Genomic DNA, 14,272 nt, shown 5'->3' with positions numbered 1-14,272 from the left:
TGAATATCGTGTCGGGTCAATCCCTAGGCCCTTCCTCTACTTCCCTTGGGTTCCTGGCAGGAAACATGTGGACAGGGAGCGGATAAACAGGTTCCAGTTCCCAGCAGCAGCACGTTAGAAAAATTTTCCATCTGTTGATGTGCCCTTGCCTCCTCACAAAAGTGGGGTTTGAAACAGGGTTTCTCTTATCTCCTTTTAAAAGCCTTTTTTTTTTTTTTTCTCAGGCGCTCGCATTCTCGTGCAGTGTTGAGAACGCCAGGCTGGACGGCGTAGCCGTCCGGCGAGGCCGCCTCTCCTCCAGCCCTGGGGCTCTTTAAAACAAGATCACGGAATTCAGTTACTGAAATTTTAGGAGGGGTGGGGGTGGGGTGGGAAGCCAGGGTTGCGACGGGCAACGCACTACAACTCCCACAAGCCCTCGCGCGGCGGCTAGCCTCCCTCCCTCAACCCACCCACCGCTGAGCCTTGCGCTTGCGCGGAAGACCCAGCGCTGAGAAGAGGGGCGGGGACCGGACAACGCGCCCGGAGGGGGAGGAGGAAAAAAGGGACCATAGACTTTCACCTGGGCCTAGAACGTCTCTTAAAGTAGTGGGGAGAGGCAGGCGGGCGGGTGGGGACCACCTTCAGAGCTGGCCGCCGGCGGTATCATGGCGACCCGGAACCCCCCTCCCCAAGGTGAGCGGCCGGGGCCCGGAGTAGTAGCTTAAGACGCGGCTCACAGCTCTCGACCTTGCTCCCGGGGGCGCCTCTTCTTGCCCCTGCCCCAGGGCTCCTGGGGCTCTGGTTTTTGGAGGCACCCCTGTTGAACTAGACTCCCTCCCCTCACAGCGGAGAGCGACCCCTGTCCCTAACACAGCCCCGCCTCCTGCCCTACCTTCACCTCTGGTCCTTCATGTCCATCTTCAAACGTGCTGCTTTGGCCTTGACTGAAGTGATTTCATCCTGCCGGGCCCCTAACCGGTTCGGCCGGCCAGGGGAGGACCCCCCCCCACCCCCCCACCATTCCTCCCACTGATGAAACTGGATCTAGCTCTGGTCCTGACCCTACTGAGATTTGGGGGTGACCCTTCATGCTGTGAAACTCTGACTTGACCTTACTGCCATTGGTGGGGGCGGGAGGGGGGCGACCCCTCACTTCTGTGTAACTCCGACGTGGCTCCGGTTCGGGCCCCTAGGCCGGTCCCTGGGCCTTTGGAAAGGAGATGCCAGGCTCTTTGGAAAGGGATTGGATGTAACAAACTAATGTTTCCATCTGGGCATTTTTAGCTGCCGGCCAAACCTGGCAGTGAGTTATAACAGCTAAAAAAAAAAAAGCTACGGGACGTTTCTGACTTTTGGTCGCCTCTAAATCTCTTTCTTTCCATTTTGTATTTTGAAGAGTATGAAAGCGATGACGAGTCTTACGAAGTGTTGGATTTAACTGACTATGCAAGAAGACACCATTGGTGGAATCGAGTGTTTGGCCACAGTTCCGGACCTATGGTTGAAAAGTACTCAGTGGCCACCCAGATTGTAATGGGTGGGGTGACTGGCTGGTGAGAACAACATCTTTTTCATTAAGTTTCGTGGGCAGCCGCACTGCTGCCCTTTTGTAAACAGGCCAGTTACTGTGCACGTTCAGTGGCTTTGCACTGCTAATCCCGGAAGAGCGCTGCCTTGAGGCTTTTCTCTGTGATGTGATGGGTGTGATGGACACACTCAGGAGCCTCAGTGTGTGGTTTTGGTGATCTGCTCCCCCATGCCCACCACTTGTGCCGCTGTTCCCTCCTGTCCCGCCCTTTGATCCTTTATGTACTTTCCCACCTCCTCAGATGTAGCAGATGTAGAGTGCATCGGATTCAGTGACAGTGGCTAAAAAGGAAGAAACATAGGAGGGTTAATTACATGTAAATAATTTTGACTTGTTCAAGGCTAACAACTGGAAAAACCTGTGAGGACTCCCGCAGTGGGACTGGTCTCCAGGACTGTCAGCCCTGTAGAGAGCCGTGGAAAATTCTCAGTGCAAATTATTGATTAAGATACCGATGGTTCTGTGGATGTTCACTGGGCTAATTTGGATTATTATAATACTTTGAAGAAGGGTTGGAATTGAACCTGGTCTTTGCTGGAATTACAGGACTGATTGCTTACTCAGTAATAATATTGTGGAATGCATTAAGGAGGAGCAGTTAATAAGCATTAACCTAACTACCCAGTGAATGTTCTAGACTTCATGCTTACATAATTGCTACTATAGATCAAGTTTATTCGTCTTGGAATAAAAGATTAGCCAGATGACAAGGGTCAAACAAGTATGACCCTTTATTTTGAAAATGTTCACGACCGTAGACAATTTTTGTAGTTGGCGGGGGATGCTTAGTTTGTGAGTAATCATTGTTTTCTTCGATTCTAAGTTAAGTTTATCTTACATTAAAAATTTCCCTATTTAAACTCGATAAGTATTACATTTTTTTGATTTGTGAGGTACATGTACCTTGGAACAATGGTTCACTCCTTTACGCCGTCTTGTAAATGCCGTTTCATGGTAGAAACCTGCATGGTGAAGATTCCATGGTGCAGAGTTGCAGTATTTATTCATGTGTACTTATTAATGCTGCTAAGGAAAAGACCTGCAATTAGAGGAGAGATGCCTGGTCAGGGCCCTGGTTATTCAGTTGATTCTCCGCAGATGGTTTGGACCTCGACCCCTGATAATGGAGAGTCTGGTCCTCTGCTCAGCTAAGCTCACCGTGTGGTGCCCTTGGGTGATTGGTTCATGTGAGTATGGGCCTAAAGCCCCGTCTTAAAGGAGACTAAAAAATAATGGAGCGATAGAATTATCACATCATTGTGTGCTTTCTCCTCGTAGGCCAGACTCGGTGAGAAGCCCCGTAATTGGCAGAAGTTTGCTTGGATATCCTAGAGACAGAGCAGGGGGAGTTAGTAGCTTTATTTTAGCGGCTCATGCCATCTAGCAAAGGGTAGACGTGCTTGTGGGATACGGTCCCTGGGACGCAGTTGTGACTTGGTTGCTGCTTGCCTCCTCTGCTCCTTTATCAGAGCCTGTGTTGCTAACTCCCCTACTGAGGGACACGGTCTTCGTAGTAATACATATGTCTGGATTATAGGCAGTGTTGGCCCAGGAGCTGTTTCGTAGGACTCTAATATTACACAGGTGGTTTGTTGCAATGACTTTGGATCTAGCATAGTACATTTTGGCAGTTCTTCTTAAGGTGTAGGACTGCCGTACTATTGTGGCATGCATGAAGGAGGAATGGTTAATAAGCATTAATCTAAGCAGTTCACGTTTCAGACCAGTTCAGGACGTGGCCTGGGAGGCTAAGGAGATTACATGCAGGTGTAGGCAGGTAGAGGTTTTGGATGATGAGAAGAAATACCAGGGTGGGTGTCTGCTAGGAGAGATGGGAGGTGTGAAAACTAGCCAGAGGGCCCGCCCTTAGTGTGGTCTGGAAGCAAGGCAGTGATGTCCTTGAGAATGGAAAGAAGACAGTCAAATGATCTGGAGATAGAGTATATAGAAATGGCAATCAGCTGGCCCCCCGAAGGTGATGAAGAAGCCAGAGTCTGAGATGACCACGAGGGGGGAAACCTAGAGAACGGCGCTGTTGCTTACAGATGGGGGACCTTAGCAACAGTGGATTTGGTTGGAGAGAGGATTTTTGCCTTGGGACGTTCGAATATGTGGTTCTGTGTGCTAGAGAAGCCCCCGGAAATGTAAAATGCCCATTTATGACGGCATGTTAGTTTCCTAGAGCTATTGTATCAAAGTACCGCGACTAGGTGGCTTAGAAATCCAAGAAATGTATTCTTTCACAGGTCTGGAGGCTGGAAGTCTGAGAGGTGTGAGCTGAGTCGGTTCCTTCTTGGAGGCTCAGAGGGAAAAATCTCCTAGCTTCTCTCCTAGCTGTCGCTGGTTGCCAGCCGCCCCCGGCATTCCTGGGCTTGTAGACATAGCACTCCGATCTCTGGCTGCACCATCACATGGCTGTGTTCCCTCTGCGTGTCTCTGTGACATGTCGGATCAAGTCATACTGGATTTTGGACCCACTGTATTGCAGCGTGGCCTCATCCTAACGAATTACACCCTCAGTGACCCTTAATCCAAAGAAGGTCACATTCTGAGATTCTGGGAAGGACGTGAATTCGGGCTTGGGGGGAGAGGGCACTCTTCAACCCAGTTCAGAAGACTAGAGTTAGAAATCTGGGCTTCTTTTACAACAGTATGGATCTGGAATACTGAGGGAATATGAGCTCACCACAGGGGAGAATTAATCAGAAAAGAAGTATGGACTGACATTCTTACAGGATAGATGGGACAAAATAGGTTTAATCTAGAGATGGATAGACATCGGTATAGATGGAGGTAAAGAAGCCATGAGAGGGGCGCCTGGGTGGCTCAGTCAGCTAAGCGTCCGACTTCGGCTCAGGTCATGATGTCATGGTTTGTGAGTTCACGCCCCACATGGGGCTCTGTGCTGGCAGCTCAGAGCCTGGCGCCTGCTTTGGATTCTGTGTCTCCCTCTCTGCTCCTCCCCTTCTCGCACTCTGTGTCTCTTTCTCTCTCTCTCTAAAAAATAAGTAAGCATTTTAAAAAAAGTTAAGCAGCTGTGAGAAATATGGGCTTAACTGTAGTCCTGAAGGTGGAACTTAAGTGGGACCTTAAAGGGTGGAGAAGCTTTAGATGAGCAGAGCTAGGCAGAAACCCCTAGAAGCAGGGAGATGAATAGCTTGAGCAATGGTGATGACCTGTTTGGAAACTAATGGTATTGGCGCAGAAGGGTTGGGTAGAGTGGGGGTTGGCCAAGTGTATGGAACGTCTTGACTGCATTATAACAAACAAGCAAACAAAATCACTTTTCTTACAGGGAATTTCAAATTCTACAAATGTAGAAGGGAGAGCACAATGAGGCCCTTGGGCACTCAACATTGTTTCAGTAGCCAGTCTTTTTTCCTCTAAATTCCCCTCCTCTTCTCTCCATCCCTGATTTTGAAGCATATCACAATTTAGATCGTACACTTTTTTCTTTTTAAGTAAGCTCTAGGCCCAACGTGGGGCTCGAACTCACGACCCTGAGATCAGGGGTCGCGTGCTCTACCGACTGAGCCCGCCGGGCGTGCTAGATTGTGCGCTATTGACTTGCCTATATAACAAGGGAAACACTGAGGGGTTCTGAGCCGGTAAGGGATATGATCAAAAGAAATGGAAAGACATTAAGATTTTATTAGGAAAGCAATGAAAAAGAGAAGAGGGAGAGAGTTTAGTACCTCACTGGTTGTTCTCATCCTTTGTCATTTCTTTCATTCAAGGTGTGCGGGATTTTTGTTCCAGAAGGTCGGAAAGCTTGCAGCCACCGCTGTAGGCGGTGGCTTTCTTCTTCTTCAGGTATGTCTAAGCCTCAGTCTTTGCCTCTGCTTACATATGTAGCCCTCGGGGACTGCGAAAGTCAAGGTCAGCCATTTCATTCCTGTCCATTTTAATAGAGGGTGGAGGGGTTTTTCTTTTAGGTACCAGTTTATGGAAGAACTAAAATGAGGGGCGCCTGGGTGGCGCAGTCGGTTAAGCGTCCGACTTCAGCCAGGTCACGATCTCGTGGTCCGTGAGTTCGAGCCCCGCGTCGGGCTCTGGGCTGATGGCTCAGAGCCTGGAGCCTGTTTCCGATTCTGTGTCTCCCTCTCTCTCTGCCCCTCCCCCGTTCATGCTCTGTCTCTCTCTGTCCCAAAAATAAATAAACGTTGAAAAAAAAAATTAAAAAAAATAAAAATAAAAAAAAAATTAAAAAAAAGAACTAAAATGAGTTTTGAAAGCTGACATCTGTCATGAAAAACACCAGTTTAAATACGTCTGCATTCCGTAACCATGGTTTGATCCCAGCTAAAGAGAGATCCCAGTTAAAAAGACAACTATCAAAGTTTGAGGTGCCTCATTTTTTTTTATGACGTACCCAGATTTCCCTTGAAGCAAAATAAACATTTCATCCATAATATAACCTCATCTTGACCGTTTTAAACGTGTATTTAAAAATCAGACAGATGAAATTCAGAAGGTCTCTTTCTTTTCCCCATTTTCCAGCCATGCAATTTTCCTTCCCAGAGGAAATTGCTGTTAGCAATTTCTATCTTGTTTTTTAAAACTGGGAAACCGTAATAATCTAGAAAGTGGAAAATAGGGTTTAAAACATCATCCATAATCCTATTTCTGAGGCAGGGGGATTTGAAATTGTAGTTTTTGTTCATGTTCCTCTAAGCATAAGGTTTAAAAATGCTTTGCAGTTAGAGGATGTTTATCAGGATATTGTCTGGCATTCATGTCTGTTTGGCATATATTTTTCCAAAAATACCATTCCCTGAAGATCAAATATAGTAAATCCCAAAACTGAAAATCTCTGGGAATGAATGTTAGCAATAATTTTAAAGATATAGAGGACCGTCGTACCAGATTTTTAAAATGATAGATGTTCACGGCAACCAACATCTGACTTCAGTACCAAAGCCATTGATCATGTAATAACCAGTGTCATTGCCTGAAGTGCAAAGGGACTGAATTCGTATGTGTTAAGCATAGATTTTGGGTTGTTTACTAAACAGCTATGTACGTGTGTGTGTGTGTGTATGTTATTTTTCTAAACAGCTTTAAAAAAATATATTTTCTTTCTATCAGTGGCATTATTAGGAGTAATTGCCTATTGTGGTAAGAGGTAAAAAGGAATATGGTTAATATCGAAACTTAGGCCTTTGGATGAATATGCCAGCCTTGGTACAGAAGACAATTGTACTTAAGCCGATTTTGACTTGTGTTTATATAGAATCAAGACACATTTAACTCGACAGCTATTTTGAAAACTCAGTTGTCTTTTCTGTGTAAGGGAGAAGGGTACCGAATTGAAGCAGAGTTTTCCTAAAATGTTCACAGAATAAAGAGAATTAATACATGTCAGTCCACTCTGTCAGTTTTTCAGAAGTCTGTTTCAGTCCCCTCAGTAGACTCCCTTCAGGTTCACATGTTGCCGTTGCTGCCTTCTACGGCTCTGTGCCTAATCTACATAGTCTTTGAAGTCACTAAGCGGAAGACTGTGGGACCTGTCTGCATCAAACCAGCTTTTCCCACAAATATGACTCACCTTGAAAGCTCAGTAGGAAGAAACTGAAAGAGGAAATCAGAGTAACACATGACTTTTAGCCTAATTGCCCATTGTTCTTCAGGCCTGCTTCCATAATTTCATTACCTTTACTTATATTTAGGGGCACCTGAGTGGCTCAGTCAGTTGAGCGTCCGACTTGGGCTCAGGTCATGATCTCATGGTTCGTGAGTTCGAGCCCCACGTCGGGCTGGCTGCTGTCAGCATGGAGCACACTTTAGATCCTCGGCACCCCACCCCACCCCTCCCTCGTGCACACACAAGCTCTCTCTCAAAAAGAAAGAAACCTTAAGAAAAAGAAATTTGTTGACTTAGAACTTAAAGCTTTTCTAGTAACTCAATGTTCAGTGTTCTCCAGTTATTTATCACAGTGCCATCTTAAAATAGACAGTGGTATGCAGATCTTTTAAACTTAGTTTTTATTTTTTTGTAGTTGTTTGTGTGCCCCTAATTGAAAGGGTCAAATACATGTACAAGACTCGTTATAGGTTAGAGTAATTCCCTACCTCCCTCACTACCTACCCTCCCCATTTTTCCCTCCCTTGAGGCAACTCCTTGAACTCTTAGCCGATGCTCAAGGTACTTATTTCCTCTTTCCTAAACAAAGTTAATTGAATATTTCTTGATCTTTCAGTTTGAGGCATTGACTAGTGGCTTCCTGTTATGGAATATGAGAATTTATCATTTATTGAACTTTCCTTGCCCACCGTTCCCCTCCCCCCAGTCTCACACACTTGCCTGCGTTATGTTCCTCTGTGCCCCCCCTCCAACCCATGCATCATCTGAGTATTGTTATTTCATAATTGTGTTAGATCGTTACCTGGAGGTCACTGAGCCTGAATCTGTAAATTTATGTGTTTAACCATGTTTGAGAAGGTTTTGACCATTCTTTTCTTTTCTTTTCTTTTCTTTTCTTTTCTTTTCTTTTCTTTTCTTTTCTTTTTTTTATTTTTTAAATGTTTATTTACTTTTGAGTGAGGGAAGAGAGAGAGAGTAGAGCAGGGAGGGGCAGAGAGAGATAGGGAGAGATTATGACCATGATTATGTGCATATTAGGCTTTTTGATAATGTCCTAGGGTTTGTTCATTTCCTTATTCGGTCTTTCAAATTGTGGAATTTCTAGTGATCTACCTTCGCGTACACCGACTCTTTGTTTTGTCATCTACTTTTCCATCAAGCCTCGCCAATAAATTTAGTTCAGATATTGTATTTTCCAATTCTAGAATTTTCATTTGGCTCTTTTTAGATTTTCTGTATCTCTGGTGAGATTCCTTATCTTTTCATTGATTACAAGCACAGGTTCCTTTACCTCATTGAGCATCGTTCTGATAGCTGGTTTAAAGTCCTGATAATTCAAGTATCTGGTTCATCTTAAGGTTGGCATCTGTTAATTTTCTTTTGAGACTAGGCCATATTTTCTTATTTTATCCTACTTGAAGAAAGTTTGGAGTTTATCCTGGGTATTGGGAATGTTATGCTCTGGAAACTCTGGATTCTGTTTTATTCCTCTGAAGAGTATTGATACTTCGCTTTTGGCAGAAAGTTGACTTGGTTGGACTCAAATGGCAGACTGTTTCACCTGAGGTGGGTAGCAGCTCAAATCTCCATTCAGTCCTGTTAGCCTTGGCCAGATTGCACGGCTCTGCCTTATGAATGTGTGGTTCGGGACTTGGGTAGAGTGTACACGTCGAATTTGGGACTCCCCTTATCTAGCGCTCTCGTTTCTGGCAGTTGTTATTATCGTAGACTCTGTCATCTGGTTCTTTGGGCCGGAAAGGTGGCATGTTTTCTGTTAAAGGTTTAGCCACCCTGCACGTGCAACCTGCCCTCAGGATAAAACCAGAAAAATGGGCAACTGACCTTACATTGTTGCTTTCCTGCAAGTTTCAACTCCCTTTGAGGTCTGCTTGCTTTTGCTAATTCTGGAGCGCTTGTATTTTAACCAGGGTTTATAGTTGCTATGTACGGGAGGGTCCCTAAGGCTCACCATCACCTCCTTGCCTGTGACCCAAATTGCTGTGTCAGGTGCTGCCAGGAAAAGCTCGCACTTGCCATTTGATTTGATCACCACTCTTTTGCTGAGGCTGGAGTTTGAAGTGATAATAGGTGAATCGATACAGGAAGAAATGCAGATAAAGAAATTCTTCTATGGAGTCATTCACAGTGAAAATGGAACTTAAGATTCCCATGCAATCTACTTATATACAATCACATACTTTTGTTATTCGAAATATTTTATTTATGGTTCAAAGTCAAGTGATGCCTTTCAAGATTACAAAGAAAGCATAAGCTTGATAGAAGTGATTTATAATGGTATACCTGGCTTAATTGTTTACTGCTCTTGTGATTCTTTATATTTTGATTTTATTATTTGAAGAGACTAATTTATGGTACTGGCTTACACACTATGTTATGGTTCAGATTATTTGTAGTGTCTCCGTAGTACCACATTTGGGGTTTTCTTATAGTTAATATGCATTTAGCTATGGTTTTATTAAAAGGAATTATGGCATGAAACCTGTATAGAGCATATTTCTTTTGTATTCCGCTTTCAAAAGCGATTACCAGAAAGTATTCTTAGAGTTAGTAAAGACCCTTTATCAAGCTACTTTAGATTTCTTTAGTGACCTAATAACTGATTGGCTTCTGATCCCATATAACTAAACATCTATTTAATTAAAAGGTACTGTTTTATTAGCTGTATAATTTAGATAGTTTCTGTGTCTTTTTAGCTAATTCTCAAATTCTAAAAGTTATGATAGAATTGTAGTACAGTTATAATATAGTTTATTCCACAATAAAAAGATTGTGGAATCTTTTCCCATCATGTAGTATATGTTTCTTAACGTAGTGTTCATCACATCTAAATAATTAATTATGCTCAATATCTTTTTTCCCTTGCGGACCCAGAGCTCTTTGAGCGTGGGGACTTACTTATGTCTCTCTTCTTCTTGGCTATCGTTACAATGCTTGGCACAGGGCAGGCACTCAGTGTTTATTAAATGAGTAAATTGTGATATCTTACCTATAAGCCTCATAGATTTCTTGAAATCTAAATGTCCATATATTCCTGGGTAAGAGATTTGTCAACAGCCTGGTTGGTTTACAATTAACCATTTTGATTATATTTTTGCAGATTGCCAGTCACAGTGGCTATGTGCAGATTGACTGGAAGAGAGTTGAAAAAGATGTAAACAAAGCAAAAAGACAGATTAAGAAACGAGCAAATAAGGCAGCACCTGAAATCAACAATATAATCGAAGAAGTAAGACGATGTACATTTTTGGCTCCTTTTTTTTTTTTTTCTTCATGGGTTTCGCTTAGCAGAAAATGCGACTGGTGATGGCCTTTTAAAAAGTTGGTGTTTTTGGTCATGTCTGGAGTGTTAAGTAAAACTGTTGGGATCAAGCCACCATTTCAGTCAGTCATCATTAGGGCGCCTGGCTGGGTCAGTTGGAGGAGCACGTGACTCTTGATCGTCCGGGTCATGAGTTCCAGCCCCACGTTGGATGTAGAGGTGACTGGAAAAAAAAAAAAAAAAATCAGTCTTTTTTTGTTTTTGTTTTTGTAGTAGTTAACATAGTTTTTGCTGCCCATCTCCTACCTACTTTGATCTGCATATAAAAACTGATAACATGACTCTTCCAGAAGTTTTCCTCCGGTTTTACAAATGTGTACATGTGTAGGCAAGGTGTGGTACCACTAAAACTACCTGGTTTTTTAATTTTTTTTTTTTTTCAACGTTTTATTTATTTTTGGGACAGAGAGAGACAGAGCACGAACGGGGGAGGGGCAGAGAGAGAGGGAGACACAGAATCGGAAACAGGCTCCAGGCTCTGAGCCATCAGCCCAGAGCCCGACGCGGGGCTCGAACTCACGGACCGCGAGATCGTGACCTGGCTGAAGTCGGACGCTTAACCGACTGCGCCACCCAGGCGCCCCAAAACTACCTGGTTTTTTTTTTCACGAGGTGGGATGTTTTGAAAGTGTGTGTATTTTAGTAATAGTTTTATTAATGTTTTTATGTGTATCTTGTCGTCTTCTAGTCTGTTTAGAATTGAATTGAATACTCCTTGCCTTTGTTTTTGTTCTGGTCTCTTAATACCTCCAACTTTTTATCTTGAAAACTTTCAGACCAGTTGAAGAGTTGAAGGACTTTTCAAATACCCCTTGTTGAAGGACACATACCCTTCACCTATTTACCAAATCGTTTTACGACATTTGCTTTAGCTCTCAGTGTGTATGTGTGATTTACACTTCTTTTTTTTTGCATAATCATTTACTACATGATTACTTTTCACTCAAATCTTCAGCATTTATCTTCTAAGAGATAGATGTTCTCTTCTACAATTACCCTATTTAACAGGATGAAGTAATATTTCCTAGTATGCAGTCCATGTTAAAATTTTTCCACAAAATCTCTTTTATACATTTTTCCGCCAGTCAAGAATTGCATATTGCATTTGGTTGTCGTGTCTCTGAAGTCTCCTTTGGTCTTCAACGGTCCCCTTATCTGTGGGGGTTCCCGCCCCCCCCCCCCCCCCCCCCCCCCCCGTCCTTCATGACACTGACATTTTTGAAGCATCTAGGCAGAATATCCCACGGTCTGGCTTTGTCTATTGCTCTTTCCTGGTTTTATTTGGGTTAAACATTTTATCAGGGTGATATTTTTTTGATCCTTGTACCTTTTTCCTTGCTGGCTAAGTGGACTGTTAATAAAAATCTTTGTGCCTGCTGTGGGCATTTATTAAATCTGTGCTAATAACTTGCATTCATTTATGTCTGCCCTATAGCTTCTCGTTCCCTGTGAGATTTTTGCTGCTGATATACCTATTTTCTCAGTAGCCAAGAAGCTTACTGTGTCTGGCCAGGACTCTGTGCTCCTTCAGATTGTAATGGACAGTCCTGGCATCTTGTGTGGTGGTTGGCACCCGCAGCAGTAGGTGTAGAAGCGTTTTTGCCAAATATTTATTGCATTGGGGAAAACAGCCGTGAAAACGTTACTTGGCACGAAATTCAGTGGTTAAGAGTGGCTTTTTAAATTTTTAATTTGCGTCATGTTTTTTCTTTTTCTTACTGTGGCAAAAGATACGTAATATAAAATTGACCGTTTTAATATATATATATATATATATATATATATATATATATATAGGCCACGAGTTCAAGTCCCGCTTTGGTTTCCACGCTCGGCACGGAGCCTACTTAAAGAAATATATATATACGTATATGTATTCTAGTAGCATTACGTACATTCACACTACTGTGCAAACATTACCACAGTCCACGTGTAGAACTTTTTCATTGTCCCAAACAGAAACTCTAAGCATTAAGCAATAATTGCCACAATGAACCCCTCTCCCCAGCCCTTGGTAGCCTCTGTCCTACTTCCTGTCATGATGAATTTCAGTATTCACGTTAAGCGGAATCACGCAACGTTTTGCCTTTTCCGTCTGTTGCACTTAGCGCAGCGTTTTCAAGGTTCGTCCACGTCGTAGCACAATTAAGAGTCTTTTTTTGTTTAAACTTCTGTTTCAGGCAACAGAATTTATCAAACAGAACATTGTGATATCCAGCGGATTTGTGGGAGGCTTTTTGCTAGGCCTTGCATCCTAAGGAGATGAATGTTCTAGCACAGCGGAGTCACCTTTAAGAAGAGAACGGTGGCCACAAGGTGGTCTGTCAACACGAGACCCCATCAGATTGTCCAGGGCAGCAAGAAACAACTGGGTGCACACTGCCAGACTCAAGACTTAGTGTTTGGCCATTGATGTTTGGCATTCCAGCATCGGCTGTGAAAAAACAACCCCTATGGCATGTGTACGGTAGTATTCCTGAGCAAAACATGGCTTTCGTTTATTTTTTGAAAATTTGCGTTTGTTTTTAAATTAGCCTAGAAAATACCGGCCTTGGATGCAGACCGCTCGAGAAAAAACAACGTGTCGGATAGATGCCCCAGTGCAATGCCGTCCTCCTTTCGTTTAAGTAAGATGGTACTCATTTTGCTTTGTGGTGTAGTGCCAGTAATTAAAACTGTATCGTAGCCTCAACATCAAGCTTGGCTTTTTTCTTTTTAAAGATACGTTTGCAGTAAACGGAAAAAACTGTAAAGCCCTTTCGTGGAAGGCTGTAGAAGTGATAGAATTATTAAAGATATTAAACAGATTTAATACCAATTTTTAGGTGGTGGTTTTCTGTGATTCTTACTTTGCTTCTATAGTAGTTATAATAAACAGTTTCAAGGAAGGCCCTTCTAAGGAAATAGTCATGTCTGAAGCTCTTTCTCCTTTTTTTTTTTTTTTTTTTTTTGATGTCTGTAGTTCTAAAAATGTCTTGTATATAAGCTTTTTCAATTAATTTATTTATCCTGGCGGCCCAGGCAGAGCTAATTATTTTGAGGGAGCATGTAGTTGGGTCCCTGATTCATTTTATTAACCTTGAGTGAACCTCCTTTCTCATTTCTAAAAATCCTAATTATTATTTTGGCCCCTTCTTCCACCAAGAGGTACAAATCACTTTAAATTACTTATTTTAAATAAGTAAATTTACTATTTGAAGAACATTGATTCTCTGTGTCACTATGAAATCGGAACTGAAAGAGAATTTTCTCTCTGATCTAATCTGAGACGTAAGTGCTAAGACTTTCAGGTTTTGGTAGCATCGTGTTGAGCACTAGACGAGTTGACTTGTTTCTCTGAGCCCGATCACACTCCGTCAGAGGCTCCTTTGCCCAGAAAAGCTTTCTGTATTAATTCTTTTGTTCATAGAACCCTATGTTGGAATTGGAAAAACAGCAGAGCCGCCTGCATTGGGGGCTTCAGATTGGAAAGTTTATGTATTTCTTTCAAGAGAGAGAATGTGCGTGCACACGCACACGCACACACAGGTAGGGGAGAGTCAGAGAGAGAGAGGGAGGGAGAGAATCCCAAGCAGGCTCCATGCTGTCAGCACAGGGCCCGTAGCCGGGCTCGATCTCACGAACCGTGAGATCGTGACCCGAGCCGAGATCAAGAGTCCAACGTTTGTTCGTGAGTTCGAGCCTCACGTCGTGGGGCTCTGTCCTGACAGCTCAGAGCCTAGAACCTGCTTCGGCTTCTGTGTCTCCCTCTCTCTCTGCCCCTCCCCCTGCTTATGTT

The 14,272-nt window shown here is 43.3% G+C and overlaps 1 protein-coding gene across 1 annotated transcript; it reads left to right on the top strand.

Moving 5' to 3' along the window:
• Positions 1 to 508: 508 nt before the first annotated feature.
• On the top strand, positions 509 to 13,312 carry FUNDC1 (FUN14 domain containing 1). Its single transcript, XM_030305709.1, has 5 exons — positions 509 to 675; positions 1,379 to 1,535; positions 5,308 to 5,383; positions 10,273 to 10,401; positions 12,675 to 13,312. The coding sequence occupies exons 1-5, from the start codon at positions 648 to 650 to the stop codon at positions 12,750 to 12,752; spliced, it is 468 nt and encodes a 155-aa protein (XP_030161569.1). The 5' UTR covers positions 509 to 647; the 3' UTR covers positions 12,753 to 13,312.
• Positions 13,313 to 14,272: the final 960 nt, after the last annotated feature.

The sequence above is a fragment of the Lynx canadensis genome, chromosome X, assembly GCF_007474595.2.
Source record: "Lynx canadensis isolate LIC74 chromosome X, mLynCan4.pri.v2, whole genome shotgun sequence".
Classification (NCBI taxonomy): domain Eukaryota; kingdom Metazoa; phylum Chordata; class Mammalia; order Carnivora; family Felidae; genus Lynx; species Lynx canadensis.
Note: the sequence above shows the minus strand (reverse complement) of the source record. Positions and strands in the feature narration are given on the sequence as shown.